The sequence below is a fragment of the Cygnus atratus genome, chromosome 23, assembly GCF_013377495.2.
Source record: "Cygnus atratus isolate AKBS03 ecotype Queensland, Australia chromosome 23, CAtr_DNAZoo_HiC_assembly, whole genome shotgun sequence".
NCBI classification, from domain to species: Eukaryota; Metazoa; Chordata; class Aves; order Anseriformes; family Anatidae; genus Cygnus; species Cygnus atratus.
In genome coordinates, this window is record NC_066384.1 from 330,126 (window position 1) to 346,217 (window position 16,092).

At 41.4% G+C, this 16,092-nt stretch overlaps 1 protein-coding gene across 4 annotated transcripts in view; it reads right to left on the reverse strand.

Annotated features, from left to right (window-relative positions):
- Window positions 1–16,092, reverse strand: part of CLIC4 (chloride intracellular channel 4) — a 29,317-nt gene that overhangs the window by 12,341 nt on the left and 884 nt on the right. For 2 of the 4 annotated variants that reach the window (XM_035562032.2, XM_035562040.1), the window contains exon 2: window positions 1,330–1,439. In XM_035562032.2, coding sequence (XP_035417925.1) covers window positions 1,330–1,439 — 110 coding nt within the window. Of the gene's footprint in view, window positions 1–1,329; window positions 1,440–1,602; window positions 1,708–3,106; window positions 3,182–16,092 lie in introns of those variants that run through there. The other 2 variants (XM_035562033.2, XM_050715173.1) reach the window with 2 other exon arrangements.

A 16,092-nucleotide genomic window follows, 5' to 3' on the forward strand; every position in this document is an offset into this window, starting at 1 on the left:
CTTTGGCATTTTAATGATATTTCTCAAAACTAGTTCAGCAGTACTAATGCTTCAAAGTATAAAACAGTTCTTTTAACCTTTTTCTAATTTTTCCCCAGATGACTGCAAAAGGTTAAGTAACGCCATCATTAAAAGTAAAGCAGGTCCAAAACCTATAAACAACACACAAGCACAAGCTCTGCTCCTGAGGTTTCCACAAACCACATGCAGTGCTACACGGAAGATATGATATATTTGGTTTGTGTGTGCTGGCAGCAATATTTATGTTTGCAGTAATATCCCGCATCAGCCAGAGAAAATCTTGAAGCTGCTACAAATGCAAACAATTTACAAAAGCTGCTTTATACCCCTGTTTGAGGGGTCTGCCTCAGTCTTACTGCACATAGAAATATTTAACACTCGCTGCCACTTCAATGCTGGCAACTGAGAATTAGGTAACACTGGTATACTAAAAAGCAGTATTGTCAGTCAAAATGGAGGGGGACAGCAGAGGATGTGTTATTTCTTGAAGAAAAAAGCAAAACAAGTAACCTCCTTCAAAAAAAGTTAAAAGTGGAGAGGTTAATCCTAGGAAAGTTTACAGATTTTACACTTGATTCATTGGAGAATGCTGTGTATTTCTATTGGCTTTATTTCTGAAAATAAGATTTGCAAGCACTAGCAGCCTCTACTCTCTCCAGAGAGTTCAGTGACTAACATTACATTAGTGCTTTGAAATCATTACTTCACAGCAAAAACAAATACAAGCCCTCTGCTGAATTTAGCAGTACCGCTTCTAATAAAAGTACATCCAACCTTAGGAAATCGAGATTCCTGGATTCACGTCTCATCCTTCTCATCCACTACTTCAAAGATAGCGAAGTTATAGTTTAGGTGACATGCAGCATTGTGACATTTATTCTTATGCATAATAAGCAATACTACCTTAAAATCTTTAGGGAGAGGAGTAGTCTGCACATTATTTGTGACAGTTATCCAATATTCATTGCAGATTTGATCTAAGATTTGTTGATCTAAAATACTCATCTGGCAGTCTCTACTTGTGGGGTCTCAATGTGAAGTTAGTAAGATTCAGTATTCAGTTATAAGATTCTTCATGTCAGTTTTTAGTTTTACAGAAAAGCATCGTTTATCAAATTCAACAGAATTTATCGGACCAATTCTTTTTGATTACAACTGCTTATAACATTTACATTAAGGCTGTCGCTTAGGATTTGAGGACTTTTTTTAAATTTTGGAAAATAAGACATGCGAGATTTAGAAGCTGCTAACAAGTATTTGTTCTACCAACTGTACTGTTGCTTTTCAGATAAACCAAATATTTCTTACCTCTTCAGGTCAACTGTTGTGACACTAAACACCACTCCCTTCAGCCAAAGTATCATGAACAGCCTCTGAGAAAAAGGACAGTTTCCTATGCTTTCACCATCGCTGCCAGCCTGCAGAAGAGAACAGAGCATGACTATTAGAGGATAGAACTGTGCCATCTACACGCGCTCACAATTACTAAAGATCTTTACTTAAAGACAGTAACAAAACACAAACTCTATTGCCTGTACTGTCTTCACACCACTAGCTCTTCTAAAGATGCAACAGACTCACAGTCAAACCTAGTGTCATCTTGCAGGAACACTCTTTCTTCTCGAAGTCCAGCCGATGCACCTGGAACAGATATCCTGATGGCACCTCCATATAATGCATAAAGATAAGCACCCTCAGAATATGTAAACGCATTTCCTATACCAGGAAAGTGTGGAAACAAAATGACATGGAAGTCCAGGCATGTTTTTTATACCTGGACCTTCCAGTGATGTTTTTTTGTAGCAGACATAACTAGGATTTCATTACAGTGAAATTTACAAAAGCCACACTTTTGACTTCAGTTCTCCAAAGTAAATATTGTTCTTTGGATTTATTCTTTATGCCTTCTTCTACAAGGCACAGATAATTAACTACAGTCATCTTCCAATTTACTGCTCATCACACTGTGTAGGCCTGCTGAGACAACCGCAACCAGGAGCTACGAAACGTTACTGTACTGCAGGTGCTGTAAGGAAGGACGTAACTAAGTACATAGGGACTTTGCTGCCAAAACAGTAATATTCCAAAGACAGTTTTTATAGGCAATTTATCAACAAGCCTTTGTCCTACTACAACAAAGGTCTATTGCATAACAACAGTAGGCCACTCCAGGGCACCCAGCGATGGCATGCATCTCATGATTGCTCTGACAGTGAAGTACGTACTGCTGAGTTGGAAGATTTTAGTATTAAAGTAGGCTAGAATTAGACATTGGAAACCTCAAATCCTGTTAAAAAAATTGAGCTTTTGAATAGAAAATCGACTCATTCTTAAGACTGCGTATGTCAGATTATCTTGACATGTACTTTATGTTAAAAAATTATAGAATCTTGCTTCTTATTATTAGAATATTTCCAAGAAAAATTTTAATCAATGAAATTCTCAAGACCAAGCTAATCCTTTCATTGTTACTATTACCTGTTCCCTAGACAGGCTTTAAAACACATTGTAAAATATGCTGGCTGTACTCCTCTGAGAAAGTACACAGGACAATTATGTTTACTAAACACTGCATAGTCACAACTGGAAGGGCTGAGTACAAGGCCTGGGCATTGACTGGTAGAGATCCATCTTAAAAAAAAAAAGTTTAGGCACTCATGCAAAGGAATTGCTTTTTCTTCAATTCTCTGCCAGTTCCCAGCCATGCACTGAGCAGGGGGCCCAGTGGGGAGAATGAAGAAAGACTGAGCAAGTTAAAAGGACTAACAGCAGGATTTTCAAAGATTGGGAAAAAGGTTTTCAGAGAAAGTGTCTTAAATTCAAAAAGCTATTTTATTTTTTTAAAAACTCAACTGCTTTCCACAGATAAGCCATCTAGACATATCAGGACATGAGGATTCATGACTTATGATACCTCAAGTTTATGCTTTGTTGTGGAGAATATATGGAGCCATTTTTCTTCAAACATTTACTAGTTTCACTAATGAAGGTTAGAAAGGAGAAAAGTTGGCAGGTTGTTTTTGTTTGTTTTTTGCCTAAGTTACAAATTGCCTCCATTTTCTTGGGAAGGAAATAAAACTGGTACCTAATTAACAGTATTAGATTGTCTTCAAAGCTGGCACATGACTTCTCAGTGTCTGGGAGCCTAAATTCTAAAAGCACCTACTGAAATGAGAAAAAAGTCAGTCTGGTTACTCTGGCCATTTTGCTTTACACTGCTCAACACACAATTTTCTATTGAGCACATAACCGTTGAAAGGATTGTAGCTGCTACGTATGGATGACCGCGTTCCTACTTCACAACATGCTAACATGAAGGAAGAGCTCGCTCTGCAGTGTATTTCCAACAGCTGTATGTTTTTATGGGTGTTAATATTTAACCACAATGCCCATCCCTCCAGATTGCAGTGTATATTTCAGAATTTTCCCCTGAAGTGGTTACTGTGTTTACACTGGAACAGACACTTTCTGCAGTTGAATTATGCCAATGTAGATTTGCACCTGCTTACTTCCCCCCCAAAACACCTTCAACACGTGCAAAATCACCTCTTTTGAAAAACAATACTGAAAAAGATACCACCCCATCCCATCTGAGTAAATATATATATTTTCCTGCCCCGTCTAATTCATACTCTCAAGCAGAAACGACTCTTTGATTCAGAATCGATCCCCATCTTCAAGTTTTACACCAACGCTATGTAAACCAAGGCACAGGCAGGAACAACACAGGTGGGCATGTCCCATTTTGTTACGCTGTACTCCACTTCCTCATGTGGAAAAGCCACCACATGTTTACCGTAAAAGAGAATATGGGCATCTACCAAGGCGCAACACCGAGACCGTACGGCCATCCCCTCGGCACCTCGCAGCGGCTGCTGACGCCGCCGTCCCCAGGGGGCTCCCGGGGCTGCCACCCGCAGCAGCCGGGAGCAGCTCTCCTTGCTCTCATTTCCTTCAGCGCTTCTGACCTCACGACCAGAGCTGGTGCAACACCACATTGCCAGAGGTCTTGTCTTATACATCCCACGTCTTCTTTCACGTAATATAATTCCACCACTGAGCTTTATCATTTCCAGTGGAAGATTAAAGAACTGTGACTGGAATAAAGCAATCTCAAATTCAGGAAGCACTTTTGCTTGTACTACAAATGCAATCTTAGTCCATCTGAAACCCAAAACAAAACCGCTTTGAAGTCACAGAACTGAACAAAAATAGATCAAACTTTAAGGCATAGCACAGAACTGTGGCTTTCATTGAAGCCCAATAACAAACCCAAAGCAATTCTTATGAGGACCAAAAAAGGTCAAATGCATTTATGCTGTACCACCAACTTGTACAGAAACTTTTCCTCTCTCTCAATATAAGCATAACATTCGAAATGAACAAACAACATAATCAATAGCATCTGCTTTTTGTTTAATCATTACAGATTTTTTAATTACTTTAAATCAGAGAAAAAGGAATACAGCCCCCTACTAAACAGCAATTTTATCAAAACCTAATGTGTTTTCAAAGCTGCAACCAAACAGCTAAACTGAGCATAGACTTTTATATCTACATTCAAAAGTTTGTCCCACTTCTGCTCCAAAAAGTCCCGAGTTATTCTGAGCACATACTGGAAAAGGAATGCGGTCAGAACGCCAAGAAACTTCTGGCTTCGATGCTCTTGCGCCAAGGAATTCTGCTATGTAACTGTTTGCCCGAGAGGCCCGTTTTTTATCTTCCTGTATTTGATGCACTGAGAGCTACAGCCCAGATCTGTTACAACCGCCATCAAGAGCGGCACCACGCTGGCAGTGCAGCACATTGTTCTCCTTCAGTTGCACACGGAACTTTTTCTCTGGAGGGAGACAAGTTTGGTAGTTGTTGAGTCTCTGTCAGAGTCAGTGCAGACTGATCTTCCCCCTGGAATACGTATCTGTGTCGGCAGTAAAGTACCTTTAAATATTGCAAGAATATTCTGAAGTTCCACACGACTAGTCATGCAGGGGATTATTATACAACAGTCATTTCTCGAGCTTGCTGTTAGAAGCCAGAAATTTGGCATTACCTGGTCTTTTAATTCAGGCCACAATATACCATGTTATCTTCAGTCTCTAGTCCTCAGCCTCTAATCCTCAGCACCATCAGACTGAATATTAAACGTTGACTTCTCTATACGAAGATCAGTCTAGATTATTTGTTACTTCAACAAGACTATACTAATTCTATACAGAGAAGCTAAAGACATCCAGCTGACTTGAACGAAGTTGTGTTACCTTCCAAACTGACCGCAAGTAAGAAATACCTGAGAAGATGGCAAAATGGACCTCACGTTACTTGTCAGGTGCGAGGCAGAGAAAGGGCTGGGCAGCCACTGCAGCACGCAGTGGACAGGACTGTATGACGAACTGGGCAGCTTTTAAGAGCAGAAGAGTCACAAGGCAGTAAAACAAACCAGTATGCTTCCTGAGAAGACAATCTGATTTATCATAGCCCACAAACTTAAAACAACTAGCAACTTCTAATGTCAAGTACCTCAGATCATGCAAGAGTGCCAGCTACCTGAAGAAAAAAATCTGCTTATCCCACTGCCCGGGAGGCTCAGCTCAGCTGATCCAGCCAGTGCAGAAGCCACCTCCTTTCTCTTTCCCCAAAGCAGTGACTTCATTCAAATTAGATCATCTTTCCCCAAAAAACAGAGAGTCTAAGTACTTGTACATTTTTCTAACAGCTAAATAAGCTAACAGAAGTAAAAAAAAAAATCAATTAAAATTGTGAAGAGTTTGTGTTTACAAGAGCATAAAAATTAACTTGACCCCCAACACAATGACCTGCATGCATTTACTTTATCAAGGTAGCACTGAAGTTTACTGCAAGACTAACAGAAACTGACAGACAAGAAAAGAAACACTCAAAAGGATCCAAAGCCCTCTTTATATAGCATACATCTAAAAGACTTGAGAGTAAAACAGAATTCTAGAAATCTTTGGTCCTGAAGGCTTGCAAAATCATTTCCAACAGCAATCATTTAAAAGGAGTATATTATGAGTTTCCCAAATTGCATCAAATGACTGCAGGAATAACAGTAAAGTCAAAGTGCATCTGATGAGAAACGCAATACAGTTCAGTCTCTGCCTATGTAAATAAAGGCAAAGAAAGGGCAGGACAGTAGACCACCCCCCTTCAGGAATGAAAAGCTATCAAAGCAATTTTTCCCAGATTTGATATACCAGGAAGAGGAGGGAAAAAAAGTTTTGTTGAAGAAGGAAAAATCCAATTTAGAAACACATCACAAAATATTACCTGAGGGGAATAAAAAGGCAAAAAACACAAGTGACGAAGCTAGTTACACCCCCCAATAACGTCCCACTGCTCTGAACAAGAAAACTGAACTTCAGTCTAGAGGATTAAAGTTCAAAAGCAAGTAAACAGACTAGGAAAAAAAAGAAAAAAAATAAAAAGCAATCTCTATTTCAGTTCTAACTAATAAAAAAATCTGCCGGGAAAACTACAAGAGAAAACAGCATGATATATACCCATTACCTCAAAACAGCAGATAAAAATCACTCTCGCCCAGTAAGCTCATTCAAAAAATGAGCAAATTAATAATCCTACATGGATTAGTGTTTTAAGAGGAAACAGTTTAAGGTAAACCAACAAAGTGATTCAAGTGAAAAACAAGCAGCAGTTCAAAACCCCAGAGATGAAAGAATACAGACAGGAGTGGTTTAATGTTCCACGCAGGAATACGGAAAAGTCTGGCAGTATCAGTCTAAACCCTTGCAACTCGCGCCTTTATCTTGCCGAGCTGGATAAACAGAATTCCAAGCTGTTGACTGGGCAGGGCTCTCAGATAAGACATAAGGAACCAGGTCTGCGCGAGGACCGCAAGGCTCTCTGGTGTAACGCCCTCAGCAGCTGGACGGGCTTCAGGGTGTCGCAGGTACGCGCTGGCTTCGCCTGCCAAAACACACCTTAAAGGATCACAATGCCTAAAATATTAATGAGGCACCATTAGGAAGAGAATATAGGTGATGAGGTGGTAAGATGCACAGCTCAGGACAGACAAAAAAGATGCGCTGTCTGTAATATATGATGTTGGATTCTCGTGCTTCCAGACTTGTTAGCTTGTGGAGGCAGTTGTTTTCATGGGAAGAACAGGTCAGGCAGCAAGCTAGAATCCAGCCCCAAACTCTGCTGCTAGCTAAATCTGGTTCAGCCACATTTAATCCGAGGTATGACAAGACAAAGGGACACCTCTGCCCCCAGCTCCCCCTTCGCCTTGCCCCCAGGCACAACGGATAGCTCGCGTCCAGCTCTCGGTGGCAGTGGCCATCAGGCTGGGACGTACCGGGACGCTGCCCCGCAGGACTGGCACACTGTGATAGAGGAGGCCCAGACATCTGACAGCCCAAAGGAGTTCCCTGCCACAACAAGCAAGACAGACTGAAGGTCAGATCTAGGAAAAAAATACACACAGCTGTAAAGCCAACTGCAACCTGCAAAGGATTCAGAATACTAGAAGGACTTTCTTGCCATGTTGCAATATAGACCAAACGTTGGATTGCAGTTACTGGAAAAATATAGCTAGTGGCAGCAGTGGGTCATTGCTTGTGATGCACAACAAATCCAAACACTCATTTTCATCATCTTAGCAGCACTGAAAGGGATCAACTAAACCTTACTCTAACTTTAGTGCTGAAAGATTGTTTCTAGGTACACAGCCTGCCGCTATGGGAGTCCTTTCTTTCAAATGCAGCTGTCCTGGGAAACGTAAAACAGGGTGCTGAAAAAAAAAACCTTAACATGGAAAAGCTGAAGAACAGTACTATGAGGATAGGCATACTAGCAGATGAAAACAAAATCTCAGGGTCTATTATTCAACCAACCAACCAACCAACACCTGCTACGCCAGCACAAACCAAGGGGCAGCCTTGGACAAGTCCTTGCAGCATGGTCCCTTCTCACGCCAGACATATCAAAGAGTGCTCAAGCAACGAACACTTCAAACATTGCAAGAATATCCTCTTGCTTTTTTTTTTAAAAAAAACAACAACTTGTAATTGTTGTTTATTTATTTACATGATTTAACGTCTCTGACAAGCACACTGACTCCCACAATTCTTTTATGATGCTCAGAAGATTCTAAATAAAACATCCAGCATCGTTCTCATTACCTCAGAGGTCAGCGGTTTGACAACTTGTATAGCCATTAGTTCAAATTTACCTCTGTTCATCATGAGCCTACTGCATTAACAGGCACTACCACTGCATCATGCCTTTTTCTACATAATCTTGTTCTCCAAATCCATCATTAACTAACCTTCATCTTAAAGTCAACTGCTTCTAAACTCAGAAGGTAACTATTTTTATAAGGAGGCGTGTGCTTAACTTGCCTCTGCCTTCAACACCTACAAATAGGAAAGTATCTTCTAGGAAAAGAATGTACATCCATTTACAAACAGGCCAGACAACCTCAGAAAGCATCAAATTAAGCTTCCAGTGCCTATATCACAGCCTTATCCCTACATGAACTATATTGATTTGTGCAAGCCCTTGTTTGACCTTTAGAAGGAGACTTAGAGCTTGGTAGCACTATATCAACTTAGGTTTAAACTCTTAGATCACCAGAAAAGTAATTAGTGCTAAAGAACAATTTAGATAATCATTGTTATCTTAAATAGCTGGAGTCCTAAGAAAAGCATAGGGGAAAAAAAACAAAACACAAGTCCATTGCTCATACTTGGAATTAGCTGTAAATACAAAAAGCCTAAGATGATTAACCCATATTTTCTATGTGGTGATTGACACCTACCCCAACCTGAGGAAAAAGCAACCTTAGCTACTGCTGCCCCTGGACAAGCCGCACCTTCTTTACCTAATCTGTAATCGATCCAACTTCCACTTCAGCTGATATACCTGTAAACTCAAAAAGCTTTTAAAAAAATAAATGAATGAATTGAACTCCCAGTAAATACTTGAGATCTGACTATTAAACCAGGGAAAGGAATGTTTATCAGCCCATTCAAGCAGCCTCTTAAGTCATCACCTTTCTGATTAGCCACTGCTGTGTTAGACATTTGACTGTAGCAGCAACTGACCATTTTAGGATGATGCTGTATTTAACCCTGTGATCCTGTTCCTATCAAAATACTTAAGAGATTTGTCTCGTACAGTTTCATGCAGCTCTTGCTTATTGCTACCTAATTTTCATCATAAATCTTTTGGAAAAAGCTATGGGATTTTCACGATGTATTAAAATAATTAATTTCTACTGAATTATGAAGTTAAGCCCTTCTAGTTCTTAGGAGGAAAGACATCATCCCACATTCATCCTTTGGGAGAACTGGATGAAGAGTCAGATCGAAACCTGCATTAAATACTAACCACCATTTTCTTCAGTGGAGAAATTGGCTTAATGTTATGAATACAAAAACTTGGTATTACTGTGGATAGCCAGATGCATGGCTTTCTCCTAGCCTGATATAAGGAAAATTAAAGTTATTAAATAATGGCAAAAGCCTCACAGCTCATCTCTTCTACCCTTTTTACTCCAATGGCAATACCTTCAACAAAGTGATTCCGTTGTAACAAACCTAAATAAGATAAATATGGCCAAACTCACTGAAATCTGCTAAGTGACAGCTTGACACATTCTTGCAATTATACAGTAGGAAAGGCAAGTATGCTGTTAACCACTCAGCACAACATGTTTCTTTCCTCTCCCAGCTTATTAAATTTGTTAATGAAGTGTTTCGGCTACACCCCAAGATGCCCATTTCCAAGATCTCCCCCACACCAAACACTGAAGCATCTATAAAAATTAGAGGAAAGAACAGCAAACCTGGGTTACTGGGGTTCAGAAGACGTGAGTGCAATTTTAAAATTTTAAGAATTCTTCAAATAACCCTTCGAACACACATCACTTCTGGGGGACAAAACAAAGTGCCCCGTTTATGGTAGTTTACAGCTGAGTTCTTGGAGCGAGGAGGTGCCGCCAGCTGGGCAGGATGCCCCCAGCGGAGCCAGTGCTGGATGCCCAAACAAGTCCCACATCGATACACAAGCGCTCACCCAGGAGTTTCAAAATTCTGAAAAAAAAATAACACAGCTAAGCACAACTGCCTCCAAATCGGAGATCAACAGCAATGTCCGTGGAAGAACTGCCTGTAAATGGAAAAAATTGCTTGAATTCTCAAAACTCACTGAAGCAGAGCTGCCATTTTGAACCTGCACCCCCTGCTAACAGCACATTCAATGCTCTAGCGAGGAAAACCATTCACTTAGACCAAAATTGGTGTTGGAATTTTTATTCTATAGCTACTAGAACACGAAGGTTCCGCGGGAGGCTTGCCCTCTGCTGCTTCTTGTTCCAGTGCAAGCACTGAGCAATTCACTTACTAAGAGGCACCTCTATGGATGTATTCTACACCCCTCGGGAAGCAGTATCCAAGGTCTTCATTCGCAGAGCAGAACCTCCTCCTTCGGGACATGTTGCCTTATCTCATTAAGATCCAGTACAGCACGTCTCACGAGGGCAGCTAAAACGTCACTTTGAAAGACTACAGAAATGTACTTATGCTTTCTTTCATTTTATTTTTAGACAAAACCATGTAAAAAACTATTTCCTTTATTTAAAAATAGCAGCTCTCCAAAGTACAGACCAAAGTCTAGCCAAAAGAGTAATTCTTTAACAGAGCCAAAACACTCTGAAGCTGATCCAGTAGCACTGACTGATCTCATCAGCTCTTCTCATGAAAATATACAGATGTGACTTCACTCCTGGATTACACTCCTATATTTAGTTTATACCTAATATGGATATTCATTGCAGAACTCAGTTATTTCCTTTCCTCGTGCAAAGTTCTTTGTCCTTTGTCTAGCCAACAATACAAGGAATACGTCTGAACTCCTAGAGAACTTGCACACAAAGACATCTGTAATTAATAGCAGTTTACCTTATGCTTTTAACTTCAGCATAAACAAACAGCATTCAGAGCCCTGAAAATCAGATTATGCCACAAATGCATGTTTGACCTGAATTGAAAAAAAAAATCAAAAAAGTTTAAAAGAACAGACACTATTCTCTCTTAAAGAAAAAATATTTCAAGCAAAGAACATAAAGCCCCTGATGTCAAAGCTCTATTTAAATTCATACCAAGGCAAAATAATTGTTTTGGGATGTCTTAACTGCTAACATGTTCAGAAACTCTTAATACAAAGGAAGAGTAGAATGAGTACCTGACACCTATTTTAGGAGTATTCTGAATTGAAGAAAGTTCTAAAAGTTTTCGCAGTCCCAAGTGCCTCTATCCTAAAGGAGAAGCCACCTCACTTTCTCCCACAGTCCAGTTAAGGCCTTATAGAATTGCCCTGCTCAGCTGGTTATCAGTTGCAAGGCCTAATCAGCAGAGAACATCTTCAAAAGAAAAATAAAATACTGACAAGCACATTTATCCAGTCTTAAATGTAGCTCCTGGGGAATTCTACATAGCCCAGCCCACCCAGAACCTGGAACTGATGCAGGCACCACTGCAGAAGCACGTTGGCCTGGCGTTAGTCACATCACAATGAACGCCTCCTTCCAAAGCGAACCTGAACGTGCTCGCACCAGTGAGAAAATAACAGAGAACACAGCTCTTCTTGTCCCTTTTAACTAACGTACACTTACATTCACTCTTGCAACCTCAGCATACAAAAGTCACTTTCCAAAGCAGACAGATTACTGTTTAGCTAAAAGTTCAACAGATTCCCTGGCTAGGCGCCTAAAACCAGACTTTTATGGGATAACACAGCCCTCAAAATCCACAAGTTCAGTGACAAAAGATGGCTGCAGAGCCAGCTGCTTCTCTGCCCACCCTCTTTCCCTTAGAAGACGGGCAGGATTACTTCTCAAAGAGCTCTTTCTTCCCTCTCTGGTTCCTTCCACGGGCTTAGGCCAGGACAGCCTGCGCAGGGCCGGGCAGGGACGCCGCGAGGAACAATGACCGGCCGCTTGCCACGCTAAGGCCCAGAGACCCATGGACCCCCCCACGCGCTCCCAGCGGTGGAACCGACCTTACGAACAGCCCTCACATCCGCCCGCTACTTCTCAGCCATCGAGGCAACTCCTTCCAGAGGATTCTCATTCTCCTCAAATATTTTTGTATGATCTCTAGTGTTAAGTATACTCTTCTCTGCTTCCGTGCATTCCTTACTACACACGTAGATGGTTGGACCGAAACATAGAAGCACAAGGCTCACACTGCTCAGCCCCTTGGCGTGCGTTTCGCCCAGCTTTCTATAGGACCCAGATCCCAAAGCTTCTCCAGCAATACCTGTCCTAACTCACAGGCGCCCCTTTCCTTTCGAGCCTCCAATGCACAGCCTGAGACACTTCCCTTCTGGGAAGGCTGAGGACAGATTTGTCTTTCACAGCAGGATTTATGCTCAAAGAATGCCTTTGTGGCACACAGCTCCTACGAACACCACGGAGCCAGTGACTCAGAAGCCCCGCTGCAGGCGGCGGGCAGAGGAGCAGGCTGCAAAGGACGATGAGCTGAGGCCCAGGGGCTCCGCCAGACTGCTCGCTGGGGACAGAGGAAAGGCGCGCGAGCAACAGGCATCCTGCAGCAGCGAAGCAAGCCTCAAGTTCTCCTGACCACCTGAGCTGCCTAGATGCTAATCGCTGGCAAGGGGAGGGCAGATGCCAGTGAATAAAACCATTATTACTGTGGAAAGACATGCAGAAGCAATTTCACAATGAAGATAAAGTAACTCCTCTCTGTAACCCCTTTGGAAATTATTGCTAGAAGTTTTTAAGCTTACTTTCCAATGTTTTGGAAAAAAATAATGTCTACACTTGGGACCATCTCTCTATCTGTGAACAATACTGTGCAAAGTGCACCGGTTCCTGCATCAGCAACCAGATTGAAAAAGACAAAGAGGTTTCTGGATATGAGAAGTCTCCCAAGCAGAAATTCAAACAACGTAGTTTGTTGGCCAAAGAAAAATGCCTGATTCACCACAGTTAAGCACAGGTGTACCAAGATGGTTATGCTTCAGTGTATAAAGGGATCCTTCACAATAAATAAGCCACACGTAAAATGTTGCTATGCATACCAAATGCATACTGAGAAAGTTCTCAGGTGCTGAGGTTATTACACTAAAACCTCCAAAGGATGATCTTGTACATAAGGAAGAGACTTATCCAATAAGATTACCAAGTAACAAGCCTGCCCCTGACAACACCATCTCTGAGAAGCAATGTTACGTGTCTCTAGTTTTATTCCTTTCCAGTTATTATTTTTTTTAATTTTACAGCTGTATTGCAGTTGACAAAAAAATGACAATGAGCAAGTTTATGGAATGGTGTGTTATAAACCAATATACAGCAGCACAACAGATCAGACCTTACATAAAGACACTCACAGGCAAAGAGCAACCGTAAAACAAAGGCAGACCCACACATCAGCAGGTCAGACAGATCGCGCTCCTTCACCCAGCACGGAGCTAGCATTGAGTCTGCTGCTAGCTATGTGGGCACACGCACATCCCTTGCCTCTCACAGGCTTCGACATCTAACTGAACAAACTGCACCTAGGTCCCAGAAAACAGAGTTCACCTGCCAAATTTCTCTTTAATTCAGCTATACAGAAGTGTAGATAAACTTCTGATACAATCACTGGGAGTTTTAGAGGAGAATATTTATCAAATATGAATTCACAGCTTTTTTCTACAGACAGCACAACTCACATCTGATTTTCAAAACAAGTGCCCAGTTTCACAAAGACATCCTATCTGAAAGCTGCTGGATATCCAAGGCCTAACTAATTTACATGTACACATGTTACACAGCTGAAGAAGACCATATATTCCTTAATGGTTACCTACATCTACTATAAAGAAATGTCTCCTGCCAACAGATATACAACTAGGAATTTCTTGTTTGTTGAGTTTGTTTTTTTCCTTAACACTGAACTCAATGATCGTCCATGTCTTCACCTCGCTATTACAAGAAGAATGCAATCGCTGGCTGCCCTCTAGAACACCAAAGGCTGAGCTATAGGCAGCTGCCATCCCCACCTCCTTTGTACACATCTTACTCTGCACAGGCTCTGTCCTGCAGTTTCTGCAGAAGAGTGGCTCTGTTTGACCAAAGCAGTCAGACACACTTTTTATTTACAGTAAAAATCCGCACACGACCAACTAAATTGCAGTTATTATAGGTGGCCTATATGAGTTGTATTCAGATCCCAATGCCTGAGTTTCTGTGTGCATGTTCATCACAGTGTAGTCTTCGCTTTTCTAAAATGCCACCAGGGTATATAAAAATATTCATTAGACAATGGAAGTGGACCTCCCTTATTAATAATACACGTGAACATATGAGGAACTGAATGAAATCAGATACATCGCTAGTTTCTCCTAACCAGCTCTCAGAAGACTTGAGAAATATTTTCACTTAGTTTAAAATAGCCTGCAGGCAGCCCACCAGAGCTGTAACAAAACAGCTCCTGAAGTTGCACATTATGAGACCAAGAAACACGTTATTCATGTCACTTCCAGCACCACAGTACAAACATTTTCTTACCTGAATATTCTACTTCTGCACATCCTTTATCACAGCCGATGAAAATACAAGTTATAACAGACTGATACACTACACTGTCTTCTTGAGTAAACCAAAGCAATCGGCGTGTGTCAGCCCTACACAGCTATTCATAACTGAAGGCTCACCGTCTGCGCACTACTTGCTGTGCCCACCCTACCCAGTTACTGATCACAGTTAAATAAGATTCAAACACTACATTTTGGGCATGAAGCCAAGCAGTTTCCCCTGCTTCACAGGTTTGTTTCTCAAGCTTTAACCCATACCTCTGTTTCATCTTAGTCTGGCTGCTACAATCCTTTGTACGCAGGTCATACAGTTGCCGCCCTTCAGCCGCAGGCATTTGGCACACATTTCTTTTTTCGTCAGGAAGTCCTTCCACCGCCTCTGTCTGAAGCACTTCGCTGACTAACAGTGCATGAGTAGACCCAAGACCCCATGCACTGCTTGGAACATTATCACATTGGGAAGTCTTGTTCTAATACTCAGTAACGTCAGACTTTTTCCGGTCTTCACCCATAGCCAGGTGAAAACTGTGCAGAACAGACAAAACCAGACACTGAGCTTCCCATTTACAGAAAAAAAAAAAAAGACTAAATCAAGTTCTAGTGCTCTGCTAAAAAGACTCTGTTAGTTCTATTGAAAAATATAAACATTTTGCTCTCATTCGCACGAAGCAATGATCTGGGCAGTCGGACAGCATACAAGACTTCTGTTAGCTTTACAGAGATCACTATCCCAGTAATACTTAACAGCTTCAGCAAAGTATGGGACAGGTAGCAACACCAGATGAAACAACTATTGCCAGTGTTCTGGGGGGTAGAGGGTGTTCTTCTCTGCAGGATTTTCCAGGAAAATAACCTTTACCTAAAGATCGTGAAGACAGACAAAAATAAATCCCTTTCCCTGAACTCTATTGCAAAGGCTGCCAAGTATACAACTTGTAGCAGTCATTCATAACACTGGGAAAAGGCTTCCTTGAGGAAGATAGTACTCGCTGATAATCCTAGGCACAGCCGTCCTAAATCCATCCCAATAAAGAAATTTTAACCGAGAGTGACAGAAAAGTTCCCTGCTTTTTCCCTATCATATTCACTGACATCATTACCGGTCCAATAGTAATCAGAATCAACACATTTTTCTGAAAAGTAATTTTACGCTTTCTTTCGTGCTACTCCTCAAGCATGACACAGCCTCCTTGAACAGATCCACAAGGATTCACCCTGCCCCCAAATCTTTCTGCCATCAGTAACTGCTCTAATTTGTTTAAAAATAAAGAAAAAAACTAGCGAATGAACTTTAGGTTGGATGAAGGTAAGCTGGCACGTTATACTAAAGAAGTACTGCTATAAATAATTTACAGTAGCCTACAATGCAACTGCTGTCCCGTTGAGCTCTAACCGAGCTCTGGGAGCCTTCACGCCCGGACCCGGACCAGGCCTGGAACCCTGCCCCCGATGCTTCCCCTAGGTCCCGCATCTCCACACCACTAACACGTC